This window comes from Saccostrea cucullata, unplaced genomic scaffold, assembly GCF_032062105.1.
Source record: "Saccostrea cucullata isolate Sc308-1 unplaced genomic scaffold, CSIRO_AGI_Scuc_v1 ctg87, whole genome shotgun sequence".
Lineage (NCBI taxonomy): Eukaryota > Metazoa > Mollusca > Bivalvia > Ostreida > Ostreidae > Saccostrea > Saccostrea cuccullata.
The window spans coordinates 460,858-476,917 of NW_026932818.1; the positions used below are offsets into that span (position 1 = coordinate 460,858).

Here is a 16,060-nt window from a genome sequence, read left to right on the forward strand (position 1 = left end):
CGATTGTATTAAGAAGAAAATCAGAGTTAATATCTTCAGTACATTTAGAATTACGTGGTAAATGTTTTTGGACTTCTCTGTCATTTGGGTGAATTTCTAATATTTAGAAATGATGCTTTACAGTTTTATAGTCCGTGTTTATTTTAACAGATCCTTGTCACTGTTAACAGAAAATTTATAGTGCATTACAATGCAACGCTAATGGTGTTCCCTCTGCAGATTAAACAGTTCTCTCTGCAGATTAAACAGTTAAAAGTGGATGGAACAATTTGTAGATAGCTTTTTGTTGAATTTAGAATCAAATGCACTGAAAAGGCTTTAATCAGCAATTATGATTCATCTGCTATCATGTAGAAATCATTGACCATTTGCTCGTAAATGATTCCAACTTTTTGGGTCAATAATTCAAACTGCATTAAATCTAAATAATTTCCTAAAGGACCTGCAGCATTTATAAGGCTACTGTGGATATCGAAATGAAAGTGTTATTTTTCAAAATCGTTTTTCTGAAGATATACTTTTGTCTATGTGAATCCAACTTTGAGCGAAATCTTTTCGAGAACTATAGTAAAATATTAAAACCAAGACGCAATCAAAGCGAAACAGTTCATGTAAGTGTTCAAATGAATTTGAACACTATTCACGAGGTACATGGACATATGCAATATATATCTTTCACTGCTTGGTTCCGGGTTCGTTGGATTGACGAATTTCTGACTTGGAGTGAAACTGATCATTCTGGAATTAAGAAGATCATGGTACCTCAACAAAAAGTTTGGATCCCTGAACTGTATCTTTATTATGTTGAGGAAAACTTGAACTCCCTTAAATACAATTCCGTCGTTACAGTTTCATCCAACGGCAACATGGATTGGAATCCAGGGGGGAAATTCGTGTTGTCTTGTGATCTTAAGATGAAGAAATTTCCTTTTGATAACCAGACATGTATTTTTATACTCTCTTCTTGGATAACGACTGACTACATGCAAAAACTTAACCCGGATCAACTTCCAGGTGATAACATAGATTATATAACTCCTAATGGAGAATGGAAATTCACGCATTTTTCATACAGTGTAGTTTATTTGGTTGAGTATGACTCGACACTGATATATTACGAACTACACCTAAAACGACGATATATATACTTTGTATTTAGTACTCTTATGCCCATCATGGCACTAGCTGTTCTGAATTCTATAACGCCTCTTATTCCACTTGAGTCAGGAGAGAGAATCCAGTATTCGTTGACCCTCTCAGTCGCTTTTACCGTCTTTCTGACATTATTTGAACAAACGATGCCTCAAAGTTCCTTAGATGTACCTTATCTTTCTCTCTATGTCTGTTTTCAGTTGTTTCTCTGTGTTGTTACGACTGTGATTTCAGTGATATCAAGGTCAAACATGTATCAGCAGGAGACAAAAGATTCGGAAAATCACAGCGGGATTTGTGAGGGTGGATATCGGGCAAAGCACGGGAATCAAAAGAAAACATCGGATGATATTCCCGAAAGCGAGATTGAAGAACAATTAAAGAAGAGGAAAGGCATGTTTTACAGTATGAAAAAGATCAAAACCATTTTATTCAACAGCATTTTACAGATTTTGTCAATAATTGTGTTATCTATTTTATTCTCGATTTGACGATACAATGTAGTTACGAAAAACAAGGTCTCGTAATGACATCAAGACTTTGAAAATGCCAGTCACTGTATGAAGAATGATTGGCAAATTCATTGGGAATAACTGTTACATTTTTGCAGTTTTGCTTAGTGTAAATTGTCAATGAAAGCTTTAATCAGTGATAATTTGTGTAATTTCTGTTTGTTAATTCTAGTTAAAAAATAAAGGTTGATCATTCTGAATACATTAAACAACAGTGAAAATTAATTTCTTCACAGCACAGTTTTATGGAATTAATACTCTTCATTATGCAGAGTTAAAATCGTTTTGCAACTTCTAAGAAGGTAATTTAATGTTTTTTTATAATAATCTTGATAAAAAATAAACTTTTATTTGCTTTGAAAAAATGAAGATATGTGTTAACATAAAATTACGTCAAGCGCATTATAAAAACCTTTTAGAAATCAAAATGAGTCTACAAGTCAAGGTCATAAAACAATTTGAACAAGCACAAATGTGCTACATATTGACAAAATTGATTTCTTTGACCAAATGACTTTGAAATCAAATATTGATATATACTAATATGTAATCATTTACATACACTGTGTCAATCATTTATTAACAAAAAGTATCACGGTAGCCACATGCTTCAAGGTGAAGTTGAAGTTTATTTACTTGATTTTTTAATGTTTATGTGAAATAATTCTTTAATGACACTTGTGGTCTTAATTTTTTTCATAAATTTCATTTACCTAAAATTGGCTCTATTAAAATTTAAAGAAAAAGATCATAAACAGACTTGAAACATTCTTCAGTGACCATATCAAGTATTTTTGATACATGATAAATAGGATACTACAATGTACATACTAAAATCCATATTATATGTCACATCAGTCCTGACATATGATATGGATTATAGTATGTAATATTCTCCATTTATCTATATTTAATCTTCTACTGGTTGGAAATGTACGATTATACGCACTATAGTGTTTAACCATCATTTTCATCTCCAGCCAGTATATATAATAAATACTTTTTAAAAATCTTTTACTCTACTGCTGATAAATCCCAACAATGTGTTGGTAGGTTTTCGATAGTAAATGATTAGTGCTGGCGTGAATAAACAAAATTAAAGATATAATTGATTGTTCTCTTTATATTCCATACATAGCACACGTTCAGTGACTATCATAAATCACAAGTAAATTATATCAATTGATCATTTGGTTGGCTGTGAAACGTCACTTGGAGATTTTTGTCACTCTTATCAAAAGGCCATGACTTTACAACAGATGGCTTCAAACCTCACGGTCTTTGAGCTGTGATTCGTCTTTTTTGTACCAACACCTATAATCCAATACATGTCCTCGGTTTTTACGGTCTCATCTGATGGATGGGTCTCCAAATCGCTCAATTGTTCACGAATATATAACCACTGTGCCTCCCAGATAACGAGTACACTTATAAGAACTGTACAACGACAGTGCTTTACTCGATAATAATACTGTATACAGGGTTATTTTCGCCCTTTTGCGCTTGCGGACAATTTAGCCCCGTTTTAAATTCGCTCAGTCATAGTTCTGTTTAAGAAATTATGCTGTGTAACAGTTGTTTTTTCGCCAAATAGGGCGAAAATCGCGAAAATTTCCCTGTATACAGTATATTGACAGTCGTATACAATGTCAGGGATCTCCGGGGACTTTTTCAATTATGCATGAAACATTTTTTACCAATATACAAAACTAAAATGCTGAAAAACTGCGAGAGTAGCTAGGTTGTTATACTACGACGAAAATAAGAGTTTACATCTTCACTACATTCAGGAACAAGAAATTTTTTCTGAAGGTAATTCTGTTTGTCATTTGTATGCATTTCTGACATTTAGAAATGGTTAGCAGTGAGGCTTTACAGTACAGTTTTGTTGTGTTTGTCCATATTTCCCCACACATATAGATTTAAATATCATGCAATACATTGTTTACAAAAACATTTTAAACAGCATAAAAAGTTTTAAATATAGAAAAATTCCAAATTGTTCTCAAGTCTTATACATAATAAACAGAGATGCAAACATCTGTAATCATCTGGAAAATAACAAACTATTGTAAATTATGTAAATAGCATTTTTTTTTATATCTTTGATTTCAATATCAAAATTAAAACAAACAATGAAAAGAAACAATGGCAGAAAAAATAAATCAAAGCATGACAGGTTGACATTTTCCGTAATTTTTCCATTAATTTTTTATATAATACCGTTTGCATTCGTATTTATGACCTTATTGCAGTGGAAAATTGTATTTAAAAATAGAGTCAATCAAATCCCACTGCCATTTAAACTGAGGTCCTGGTCACCCTCTAGTATGGGGCCATCGTTAACATGTGTGTCAATATAAATAGCAAAGGTTTTGATGAAAAAAACAACGAAACGCTAATGGTGATCTCTCCTCAAATTACACTGATTAAAGAGGATGGAACAATTTATTGATAGCTTTTTATTGATTATAGGATCAATTGCATTGACTAGACTTCAATCAGCAATTATGATAAATTTGCTATCATTATTGTTTTAAAGAGCATTGACCATTTGCTAATAACTTTCTCACTTTCAGCCTTGTAGATCAATGATTATAATTCTCACTGAATATAAATCTAAATAACTCCCAATAGGACTCGGTATAAGGTTAAAGCGGACTTCAAAAATGAAATTTTCATCGTCAAAATTGCTTTTTTTGCAGTTAAACATTTGTCTATGTGAGTCCAACTTTGAGAGAAATCTTTTTGTGAACTATAGTAAAATAATGAAGGCAAGGCACAATCAAAGCAAACCCTTTCATGTAAGTGTTCAAATGAATTTAAACACGGTTCACGAGATACATAAACATATGTAATGCATCTCTTTTACTGTTTGGTTCGTCGTTCAATCGGATGACGAATTTCTCACTTGGAATGAATCTAATCATTCTGGAATTAAGATGATCACTGTACCTCAACAGAAAGTTTGGCTACCGGAACTGTACCTCTATTATGCTGAAGAAAACTTTAACGCACTGAAATATAATTCTGCTGTTTCAGTCAAATGGTTTGGAGTCCACGGGGGAAATTCGTCGTGTCTTGCGATCTTAAGATGAAGAAATTTCCTTTTGATAACCAGACATGTACAATTTTACTCTCCTCTTGGATTTCGACTGACTACATGCAAAAACTTATCAACTTCCTGGTGATAATTTAGAACGTATAAGGCACAATGGAGAATGGAAATTCACGCGTTTTTCATACAGTGTACAGTATGTGGTTGAACGTGATGTGACAATAATATTTTACGAATTACACCTACAAAGACGATATATATGCTTTGTATTCAGTACTCTTATGCCTATCATGGCACTAGCTGTTCTGAATTCTATAACGCCTCTTATTCCACTGGAGTAAGGAGAGAGAATCCAGTATTCGTTGACCTTTTTGGTCGCTTTTACCGTCTTTCTGACATTATTTGAACAAACGATGCCTCAAAGGTCCACGGATGTACCTTATCTTTCTCTCTATGTTTGTTTCCAGTTGTTTCTTTGTGCAGTTACATCTGTGATATCGGTGTTATCCAGGTCAAGCATGCATAAGCAGGAGACAAAAGATTCGGAAAATCACAGCAGAAATGGCTTCGATGGATATCGAGCAAAGAACGGTAATCAAAAGACAACATCAGAGGAAATCCCCGAACGCGACTTGGGAGAACAATTGAAGTTGAGGAAAAGCATGTTTTTGAGTATAAAGAAAATGAAAATTATGTTATTCAGCAGCATTTTGCAAATTTGGTCCCTAATAGTGTTATTTATTTTATTCTCGATTTGAAGATATTTAGAAAATAACTGACTAATTTGCTTAAATAACAATCCCACCTTTGACTTACTATCAATTCAATCAAATACTAAAGAAAGCTCTATCATTCCTCAAACTTGATATATCAACATTCAAATCCCATTCATTTCGCATAGGGGCTGCAACTTCATTGTATATGCAAGGTAAAGCAAGAAATCAAAACCATGGGTAAAAAAATCCAACGCTTTTAAGTCATATGTTCGCCCTAATACTGTATCTTGTAGATGTCTAGTCTTACTAACTGTATATAAGTTTGCAGGAACTCGCTGCAAGGTATTTGTTGGATCTTCCATCATCAGACGAGCTGAAAATGCACACGTTCACCAATTGGCCAAAACTTGTCTCTGGAGCACTTAAACATAGATGTATCATTTTAATTTTTAGTTTGTATATCGCCACAATGAAATCATTCCTCAAGTTCTAATAGTTCACTGTGGCGGCAACAGTTTGACATTAGTTTAAAAAATTACAAATATAAATTTTTAAAACAAAAAAGATTACATTTATTCATATTTTAATCTGGCGTTACATGATTTCGAAGCGAAGCTGCAGAGAAATCTAGAAAAAGAATCAATAATTCCATTGGTTGCTTTGTTGTTAAAAGTTAAATCGTCTTTTACCCAGATATTAGAATTGAAAGGCCCAAATTATTCCTCGATTGTGTTCATTTATCAGATATAAGTATATTCTACAATTCAAACGGCATTGTCCAAGTTTCTGACTTCCAGTCAAAAGGTTTTCCCCACACTCCCATAAAACAGTATCTGTGCATGGCTTGTAAAAGAAACACCTTCACACCATATATTTGAAATCAATTGCATTTGCATTGCATCCTTCCCTCTCCCCTCCCCCCCCCCAGTTATGCTGATTGATGCTTTGATATGTTGTGTTATATTGCTTTGCCACATTATTCATTGATGATACCCTGCATATTGTTTTTGTATTGCTTTGTGAAATATACATGTATATCTTGTTTGCCAAATTGTCCGCCACTTGTTGAATATTTAGCTCGAAATTCGTGCACAGCAATATTGCAGAATTTTGGAAAAAATTTGTTTTAGGGTTGTAAATTTTTCTGCAAACCGTAGGCGCCAAATATTGAGGATCGGCGCTTACTCATTGACACTTGCAATAATACTTGATCATTGTCCATTGTTTGATACCATTGATTTATTATGTAATGACCTATCTTAAACAAAATAAAGCCATGACAGATACTGCCATTTTGAATTGCTTATTCTTTGAAATATTGCATTTACCGCCATGTGCGGTAAAATTAAAGGAATGGGCAAGCGCGATAACTTGTTTCAACCAAATTTCCAAAATAGCCCCAAGCCTTAAATGCGCTTGCGCACACATCCTCTAAGGTTTACGATTTTTCACCCACCCGCCCCCACCATTTTATGTAGATTAATATTCCTCATCTTTCTACACATTTTTTTTTTCCTTTACACCGATCATCCATAAAACTTGTTTACATATTCCTGGGTCATCCATAAAAACTGCTTACATATATACATCACCCTATTCAGTTACGTACGCGGATTTGCATACATATTTTATTTTTATCATAGGTATTTAGGGCATAAATATTGTACATTCAATTATTATTAGTTTTCTCCTGTGTTTCTGCTGTTATCATTTCCGATTCCAGCGAAATCGTCCCTCGTCATGGCTTTAAGATCCTTCCAGGCTGCAATCCATGGACGAACTGCAGAATTTTGCAACAAGCCATCGCTGGCAATTTTATTTACCCTCCAGGGTTGTCAGCACCAAAAAAAAGTTTCTGCAAACCGTAGGCGCCAAATATTGAGGAGGTACTCATTGACACTTGCAATAATACTTGATCATTGTCCATTGTTTGATAATTGATTTATTATGTAATGACCTATCTTAAACAAAATAAAGCCATGACAGATACTGCCATTCTGAATTGCTTATTCTTTCGAGATAAATAACAATCCCTTTCATTTTGAACCGTTTGATAATATTTGGAACTCCCTTTCAAGACAATCTCTTTATAGTAGCAACGTTGCACAATGGTTTTAAAGAAAGCGTTTTGCAAATAAAAATATAGTAAAACAATCCCACATGATTCTAATGCCTACTTTGTAAATGCCAAGGAAAGAGTTTTGGTGATTTCTCATACAACCAAAACTTTCTTATAAAAATATTTTTGCATGTAAAAATCCTTCAGCTTTTTGTATTGATCTTTTTAATTCATATTTGTATATCATTAGGGACGAGAATATTGAATGTCCATGTTTGACAATATTTTTAAGCTTGACAAATAAATTTTTAAAACAAAAAATGTTATTTTTATTCATTTTAATTCATAAAGAAGAACGTCTTTAAGGAATTTTCCATCTTTTGTGTTTCATACTTTCATTTTGGACAAATGGTTAAAACATATCCCTAAATTTATTTAATATGCATCAGCATATTCTACAAGCGACCAATATTTTCACAGACTCATGGTATAGACAAATTACCTGATGTTACAAGGATAACAAACATCTAGTCTGAAGTCAGCATTTGGTACTTCTATGGCCCGACATAATATGATGTTTTTTAGGTTGAGCGGTGGAATATATCATTTATGATACGTATTTGAATATTTTCTATGGAAAATACTGTTGACTTCTGGGGAAAAGGTTGTTTATATGTTTTATATTCTTCACCGTGATCTTGAGTTTTACTTGGATTTTTTCCATAGATCTTCAAAAAGGTAACCTTAATGATATCTTTCAAGTAAAGTGGGAGAATTTTGTCATACATGAAAACTATAGTCCCATACAATTAAAGATCATGGGCAAGGTTTAAGGTTTTTACCGACAAAAAGACAGACAGACGGGCGGACAGGGCATAAACTATATACCCCCGAAGGTGTGATTTTGAGGGCATAAAAATGATCACTCTTACTAGAAATCTGATGCAACCTTGATATTTCCAGGGGCCCCTGTTCCTATGTCATGTTGAGAATTTAACATCTGTTTACTTTTTTCTAATTTTGCTCACTACTCATTGCGTTTTCTTTTTTACATAAGACCCAAAGACAGATTTACTGGTGGAAGAAAATCTTTTTTAAAAAACTTATGTATGTCCAATTTCTTCATACAGATTATTTTGAGTTATCTGCAGATGTTATTGGACCATTTGAAATTGTGCATGTCAAAGTTGAGCTTCATTTAGAAGAATCAATGATTTTCCAGAGAAATACACCTTTGTATGTTTTTGAGAGAAAATACATCAATGCCTCTAGATATCAAAAAAATTCAGCAATATTGTTCTACTAAGAATTGAGGAGGGGGAGGGATTATTTGTTTCAATTAACAACGATTTCTACAAGAACAATACAAAGTGATGCGGTTTAATTCAAAATGCTAAACCTTTTCATCAATATCATACTAAACTTAACAAATATCAGTTTTATGTAAATACAAAGTAATAACCACCATTTTAACGTGTTTAATCCTTTGAAAGAACGACATTAGTGTTGTATTCTTATGTACTCTATGTGCTTCAATATTGAAAGAGCGATACTTAATGTATCGGATTTACAACCATCCATAATCATAGCTCAAAATGCCATCGAAACAATACAAAATCGATTCAGAACAAACATGGACTTCTGAAAACATCAGAGATGGGATCAGGTGCCATGGAGCTGGGATTAAGCCTTTAATGCCGAGAATCCACACCCGCCGTTTGCTTCTTGTCATTATCGGGCAAACGGAACATTTTTTGCCAATTACAGTAATCATTGACACAATTCTATCATGCTTGTTTGAAGGTGAATAGAAATTGTTCTGTTATGATTTTTTTTCTTTGGACGAAATTTAAAGAAGCAGAATTTTCAAAAAGATTTCTTAAGCGTTGGTGTTTAAAAAATCTTTTTAAAAACAAGTAAAAATTAAACATTTAGACAAAGCACCGTGTTGAAGTATTGGTAAGATGTTGATCTTTATGAAATTCATTTGATTTGTAACTGATTATTTATTCCAGTTCATTTTCTTTATGCTACAGGCTCAACTAACTTCTTTCACTTTTTTCTTTCTTTGATATTTTCTGTTAAATGTCCATACATATGATATTTTGCTTCCGAGCATGTAAACAATACAAATAATGAATTGCATGTTTTAGGGAATATTTTGCCAATGCATGTATTTTATAGTTACTAACAAGGCTTAAACTGATCTTCTCTTCCAAAAATTTATTATACAGCAAATAAAACAATCAATAAAGAAACAGAAAGGAGCTGCAGCATTCCGCTGAATAAAAACATTCCATAACTTGTGTCATGTTTATTTTTGATATCTGTTTTTATGTTATTGTTAAGTTTTTCTCCACCACCATTGCTGATTTCCTCTGATGTGTTTTTTCGATGACAATCCTTTGTTTGATATTCATGTTCACTGCTACATTTAATTTCATTTTCGTCGTCATTTTTGTTCTTTTTTATCCTAGATATCACCGAAATCACGGTTGACACAACACAAAGAAATAACTGGAAACCAACATACAAAGAAAGATAAGGTACATCTGTAGAACTGTGAGGCATCGTTTGCTCAAATAATGTCAGAAAGACGGTAAAAGCCAGTAAGAGGGTCAGCGAATACTGGATCCTCTCCCCTGATTCTAGTGGAATTAGAAATGTCAGAGAATTTAATACAGCTAGGGCCAAAATAGGTAAAAGGGTACTAAATACAAAGTACAGATATCGGCGTCGTAGGTGCAATTCGTAATGCATCTCTGTCACGTCATACTCGATCTGATACTCCACTCTATATGAAAACCGCGTAAATTCCCATTCTCCATTTTGCGTTATATATTTTTCAGCACCGTCGGAAATTTGATCCGGGACAAGTTTTTGAATAGAGTCCGGACTAAGCCAGGCTGATAGCGTAAAAATACAGGTTTGGTTATCAAATGGAAACTTTTTCATCTTCAGATCACAAGACACCACGAACTTTCCTCCTGGGATCCAATGCATATGACCGTTAGATTTCACTAAGATAATTGATGGAGATCCCAGTGTGTTAAAGTTTTTGTCCGAGGAATACATATGTAAATCAGGAACCCAGACTCTTTTTTGAGATACAGTGATTATATTAATTCCGGAATAATCAGTCTCGTTCCAAGTCAGAAATTCGTCTTCCCACTCCACGTTGAACCAAGCAGTAAAAGATATGAACTGTTGATGTTCATCTACTTCATGAATTGTATTTAACCTCATACTAAAGCTAACGTTAACAGATTCACTTTGATTTTTTCTTGGTTTGATTATTCGACTATAGTCCTTGAAAAGATTGTACTCAAAACTCGACCGACACAGACAGATAGACACCTGCATTAAAACAAACGTGAAAAACAAAGTCTCGGTTTTGATGTCCATTCCGTGCCCTGTTACAATTAATTATGTGTTGTTCAGTGGGAAAACATTCTCTTTAGGACACAAATCTTTACTTGCTAATGAGGAAAGGGGCATTGGTGCACATGTTGAAATCAGGAGTATTTGCTAATTGATCAGTATTGATCAATAACTGTTAAAAGGATCTTTTAATATTTTTCATTGAATGGACCACAGTAAATTGAGTGTAATTGATGACAAACAAGTTACAGTACGTTAAGGTCAAGATCTAGTAAATGAAAGGTGCCTACAGATTTATCAAATTTGAGAAATAAATTCCTTTATTGATGCTTTACAACTTTAGCTTGGTCAAATAAGGTGTTTCGGGGCATAATTTGTAGGTAAACAACATTAAAAACTGTATTTTAAACTGTCATTTTCAATGAAAAATTAAGAAAACCAGTCATGAATATGGGAGTTTTATTTTCATATTCAACAGAGGAAATGTATCCAGATTGCCTACAGTCTCTCAGAAAACGGTAATTAGTATGTTCGTGGCCTCTTCTTTAAATCAATATCAAATTTAATATAGGTATCCGGTTTACTTTTCATATGATTTCAAATTGAATGTCATGAAAATACCCTTTTTTCTACATAATTCTGCTAAAGCCGTAAAGTACGGGAAAAAGAAAGTTGAAATTGATTATGACGTCATAATGGATCTAGCACCAAAAAATTAGTCTAAAGTTATTTACTAGATCTTGACCTTAAAGAGCTACCGTAAATCTGGAAATTTTTACGTCGATTTTATTTTGCGAATTCGGGTTAAAATGATGTTGATTAATTTTTACGTTTCAAAATTTTGCGAATTACCACTGCTTTGTTTACATTTTCTTATTGGTAATTTATTTTTAAGAAAAATATTTTTGCAAATGCAATGAACTCGCAAATTTGCTAAAAATTTATCTACAGCAAAAAATTCCAGATTTACGGTATCTCTTGTACTGGGTTCTATAATGAACAAAAAAGCAATTTTATACAAAAATAAAAATAATTTCGACCTACTTCAATTACTTTAGTTTAATTATTGATCCGATACAATTACCGTGGCATTTTTTCACAATCTTTATACTTTGTGAAAACATGCATTAGACGAAACGAAGCATATAAATTAAGACAAATCTTTAAATGTCATAAATAATAAATGCTCTCTTTGTTCATAAATATAAGCTCAGAGACAAGAAACGCAGTGCACTGATCGACGGAAATGTAATGTTTAAACAGGACAGCGCCAATACAATACTTAAAATTAACGTGGTTTTTCTTTTATCCTATATGGGAGGTCAACATTACCGCTACATGTACATTGCCATGATATAAAATAAAAAATAAAATAAAACAAACACGTCCCGCTCAAAGTCATCCTTTCACTTAGCTTTTGGTCTTCTGATGTTCACATAGTTATACCCTCCGCTTGAAAAGCGGAAGGGTATATAGTAATCGGTATGTCCGTCCGTCTGTACGTCCGTCCGTCTGTTATGCTTTGGGATACCCATCTCTTATCCGCAACTCTTCTCATACCGCTGAAGGAAATTTAATGAAACTTTCACAGAATCTTTATTACAAATTGTCATTGTGCACCTCCTATTTTACTTTTTGATTTAACATATTTTTTGGATTTTTCAGAGCAAAACATGGACACTGCTATTATATTCATATGGGAGGCGGGGGTATCATTTAGTGAGCTCAATGCTCACAGTACCTCTAGTTAGAATGGTAAACAGGACTTATACTTGTACATGTATATTTAGTGCTTTATATCAATCTGTACACACATATGTAGCGGTATTGTATCGTTTTTGTAGCGGTAATGGCTATCCAGTGGTAATGAAAATTTCGAAAATGTAGCGGTAATGATACGCACCCAAACTAAGATTAAATTAAATGATGATAATTAAGAGCCATTCTCTATAATGATTTAAAATTTTATATAGGAGCTGTGGCACACATAATCTCAGAATGTCTCCAAACTCTCTATGATAAAGCCTTTGACACCCTAAACTAAAATCGGGCAAATATTGATTGCTATGTGTAATAGTTACCATGGCAACATGTCTTAAAGTTTGAAAAATGGCATTCCTTAACATATTTAGAGCCCCATAGTTAACTCCTGCGGCAAAACAAACAATTGGGAATTATGGTTTCCTCAAGTAAACGGTCGGATAAACATGTATGGTACATCAACTATTACATACGTTACTATGGTAACAAAGTACTAGTATTCAAAAGTAAAAAAAAAATGATATATTCATTGAATTTTATAAATTCATACACGTATAATTCCAATATGAAATAAATTCATTAATTTCCTGTGTTTTGATTGGACAAGAATAGATTCGAAAAAGAATTTACACATCGATGAATTTTACAGCCGGAACTACTTTCTTGACCTGTTTCTAGTATAAACAATATGGCTGCCTCCATGTTCTCGTTGATTCTCTATTTCGTTTGATTGTGTAAAAGTCATTTTATTTGCATTGATATTAAATTCACAAAATAAAAATTATATTAAAAAAACCTTTTTCATTACTTAAATAAAGAAATTATTTTAAAATTTGAAAAGAAGAAAATTTTATCGTCTGCATTCCTAGACGTCATTGCTACATGATATTACATGTAAAATGGAAAATGAAAACGAAAGTTTTGAAACACCCCCAGTAACATTCGAATTGAATTTACCTGAGGAAATGAATTCAGGAGAGGTTCTTAGTCTTCTAGAAGTACTCCAGTCAGATGTCCAAGGTTTTGATGAGATGCTTTTGAATGCAGTTACAGACATTCAAGAAGACCAAACTTTAGAAGCAGTTACAAAAACTGAGCTGCAACCTAATAGTAGTACTGAAGTCTCACACATAAACACAAATTTACAGCCTCTACCAGACAGCATTTCAGAGGTGACTACTGCTCAGAGATTCAAGACCTTACAGGAACAGGACCTGCTGGAGATTGAAACTAACCAATACAGCAACTCGACAAAGAAAAATACCAAATGGGGCATTGGTGTCTTTAATGGTGAGAATATATTGTAAATTAAAATAACAGATTGTACTTTGATGCATAATTTTCAACCCAGTCAATGGTCAGTTTTGACATTAGAATGAAAATCAAAACATGAACATTTATGGATAGATAGGTGTGAAACTTTTAAGCCAAAGAATTGTTTCTATAGACTGGCCTACAATCAGTTTTAACCTGAATATTGTGACATACATGTACTCTTCTTCAGTGTTGATGAATAAAAACTAAATCAGATGACTCAGCACACATTATAGCACAGTGTAAACTTATAGAGACTGCCAATTAATTGTTACACATGTTAATAAAGAAAAAAATCATAAAAATTAAAAGTAATAATCAACAATAATATTTCAGCATGGTGTATGGAAAGACTGAATGAGGTTTTAGACTTGCATACAATTTCTGCACCTGTATTAGATGAGAATTTGAGGAAATTCTATGCAGAAGCACAGCCAAAGAATTTGAGTAGTCGTGTGCAGAAGATGCCTCAGGAACATGCAGCTGAATACCACAAAAATTCCATGAAAAATGTAAGGGCGGCCATCAATAGATATCTAAAAGACATAGGGAGACAAATTGATATTGTGAAGGACACTGAATTTAAAAGCTCAAATGCCATGCTCAGTTCAAAGCTGAAATTCAACCTTAAACAAGGCCTCTCCAGACCAACAAAACACCATGCTGCAATTCCTAATGAAGACCTGATGAAAATAAACACCTACCTTTCAGGAAAGAATCCGGTAGCGCTAAGATTCAGGATCTGGTACCTTTTGGCAATTCACTTTGTCAGTCGGGGATGTGAATTTCACCACCAATTATCACTTCAGTCCTTGAAATTTCAAAAGGATGAAAATGGCATAGAATACATAACCATTACACATGAGACACATCAAAAAAACAACCAAGGAGGGTTAGATGGGAGCTCTGAGGAAGCACAGGACAAACGCATGTATGCTACTGGAAAAGAAACCTGTCCTGTCCAATCTATGAAATTATTCATCTCTAAAACTGACCCCAAAGCCACCTCCTTATTCAATGAGTGTGACAAAGATGCACTGCATTCTGAGGATCCCGAAGCTCACGACATTTGGTATTCAAATGTTCCAGTAAAACCAAAAAGGTTTACTACATTTATGCCAGACATATGTAAAAATGCTACCACAAAGAGATATACAGCACATTCTTTGAGAACAACCTCCATAACAGCTATGAGCGACGCAGGACTGACAGACAGGAACATCATGTTCATGTCGGATCACAAATGTGAAGAGTCTCTGAAATCCTATTGCCGTCGCCCCAGTGTTCAACAAAAAAAAATGATCAGTTCCGTTCTAGGAAGCGTTGCTGCTGGAGTCGGTGTAGAGAGAAACCCAGACTTACCTGTCGTCCCTGCTCAAGGCCTACCTAATCCAATCTGCCCACTCCCTTGTTGCAAACCAACGCGTAAATATTAATAGTGAGTCAAGCCTTCTTACAGGTTTTGGCTCCTACTCAATGTTCAAGGAATGCACCTTCAACTTCAACCATTAGGCCTAACCACTGACGCTCTCCGTAGTCCGTACTAAACATGTCAAGGACGAATAATTCAAAACGGTTGTGGAAAATTGTTTATCATATTTCCGATGTTTGTTGACTTAAAAATTACTTGTTAAAGTTTAATGCGTTTGTTTTATTGTATTTTTTGAATATTAAAGTTAATTATATTAATGTTCTCCAGGATTACGTTTTATTTACACAGTGCGGCGTAATATATTCCTACGCCATATATAGAAGCGGAGCATTTAATGTATGGAGGCTTCGAAGAGAAATAATTTTAACGCCGAGGAATTATTGGAATTATAAGGATTAAACGTTCTTTTTTCAGAATTTATCGATGTGTAAACTCGCGCCTTTTTACTCACAAACTTTACATAAAAGTGCTTCGCACTTTTATTCAGTTTGTAGTAAAGTTTTCGATAAATTCTGAAAAAAGAACGTTTAATCCTATAAAAAATAAAAAAGGAATAATAGGATGAAATGTGACCAAAAATAGAGAAAAGAGCCTTGAAACATATATCAAAAACAAATTGTGATATTTCAAGGTGAGTCATATAATTTGTTTCTTGATTTAATGGCAAGTAAATAT

General features: G+C 33.5%; 2 protein-coding genes across 2 annotated transcripts; one reads left to right on the plus strand and one right to left on the minus strand.

Annotated features, from left to right (window-relative positions):
• Positions 1-9,723: 9,723 nt before the first annotated feature.
• LOC134236293 (neuronal acetylcholine receptor subunit beta-4-like) lies at positions 9,724-10,902 on the minus strand. Its single transcript, XM_062718472.1, has one exon. It carries the CDS (start codon positions 10,900-10,902, stop codon positions 9,724-9,726), a length of 1,179 nt encoding a protein of 392 aa, XP_062574456.1.
• A 2,636-nt stretch (positions 10,903-13,538) lies between these two features.
• On the plus strand, positions 13,539-15,389 carry LOC134236294 (uncharacterized). The gene is made up of 2 exons (XM_062718473.1): positions 13,539-13,929; positions 14,290-15,389. The coding sequence occupies exons 1-2, from the start codon at positions 13,539-13,541 to the stop codon at positions 15,387-15,389; spliced, it is 1,491 nt and encodes a 496-aa protein (XP_062574457.1).
• Positions 15,390-16,060: the final 671 nt, after the last annotated feature.

Bases quoted from the DNA above. Each gene is read 5' to 3' on its own strand.
- LOC134236293 (XM_062718472.1), bottom strand. From the start codon at position 10,902: ATGGACATCAAAACCGAGACTTTGTTTTTCACGTTTGTTTTAATGCAG.
- LOC134236294 (XM_062718473.1), top strand. From the start codon at position 13,539: ATGGAAAATGAAAACGAAAGTTTTGAAACACCCCCAGTAACATTCGAA. The intron at 13,930-14,289 runs GTGAGAATATAT...ATAATATTTCAG, and splicing joins GGGCATTGGTGTCTTTAATG to CATGGTGTATGGAAAGACTG.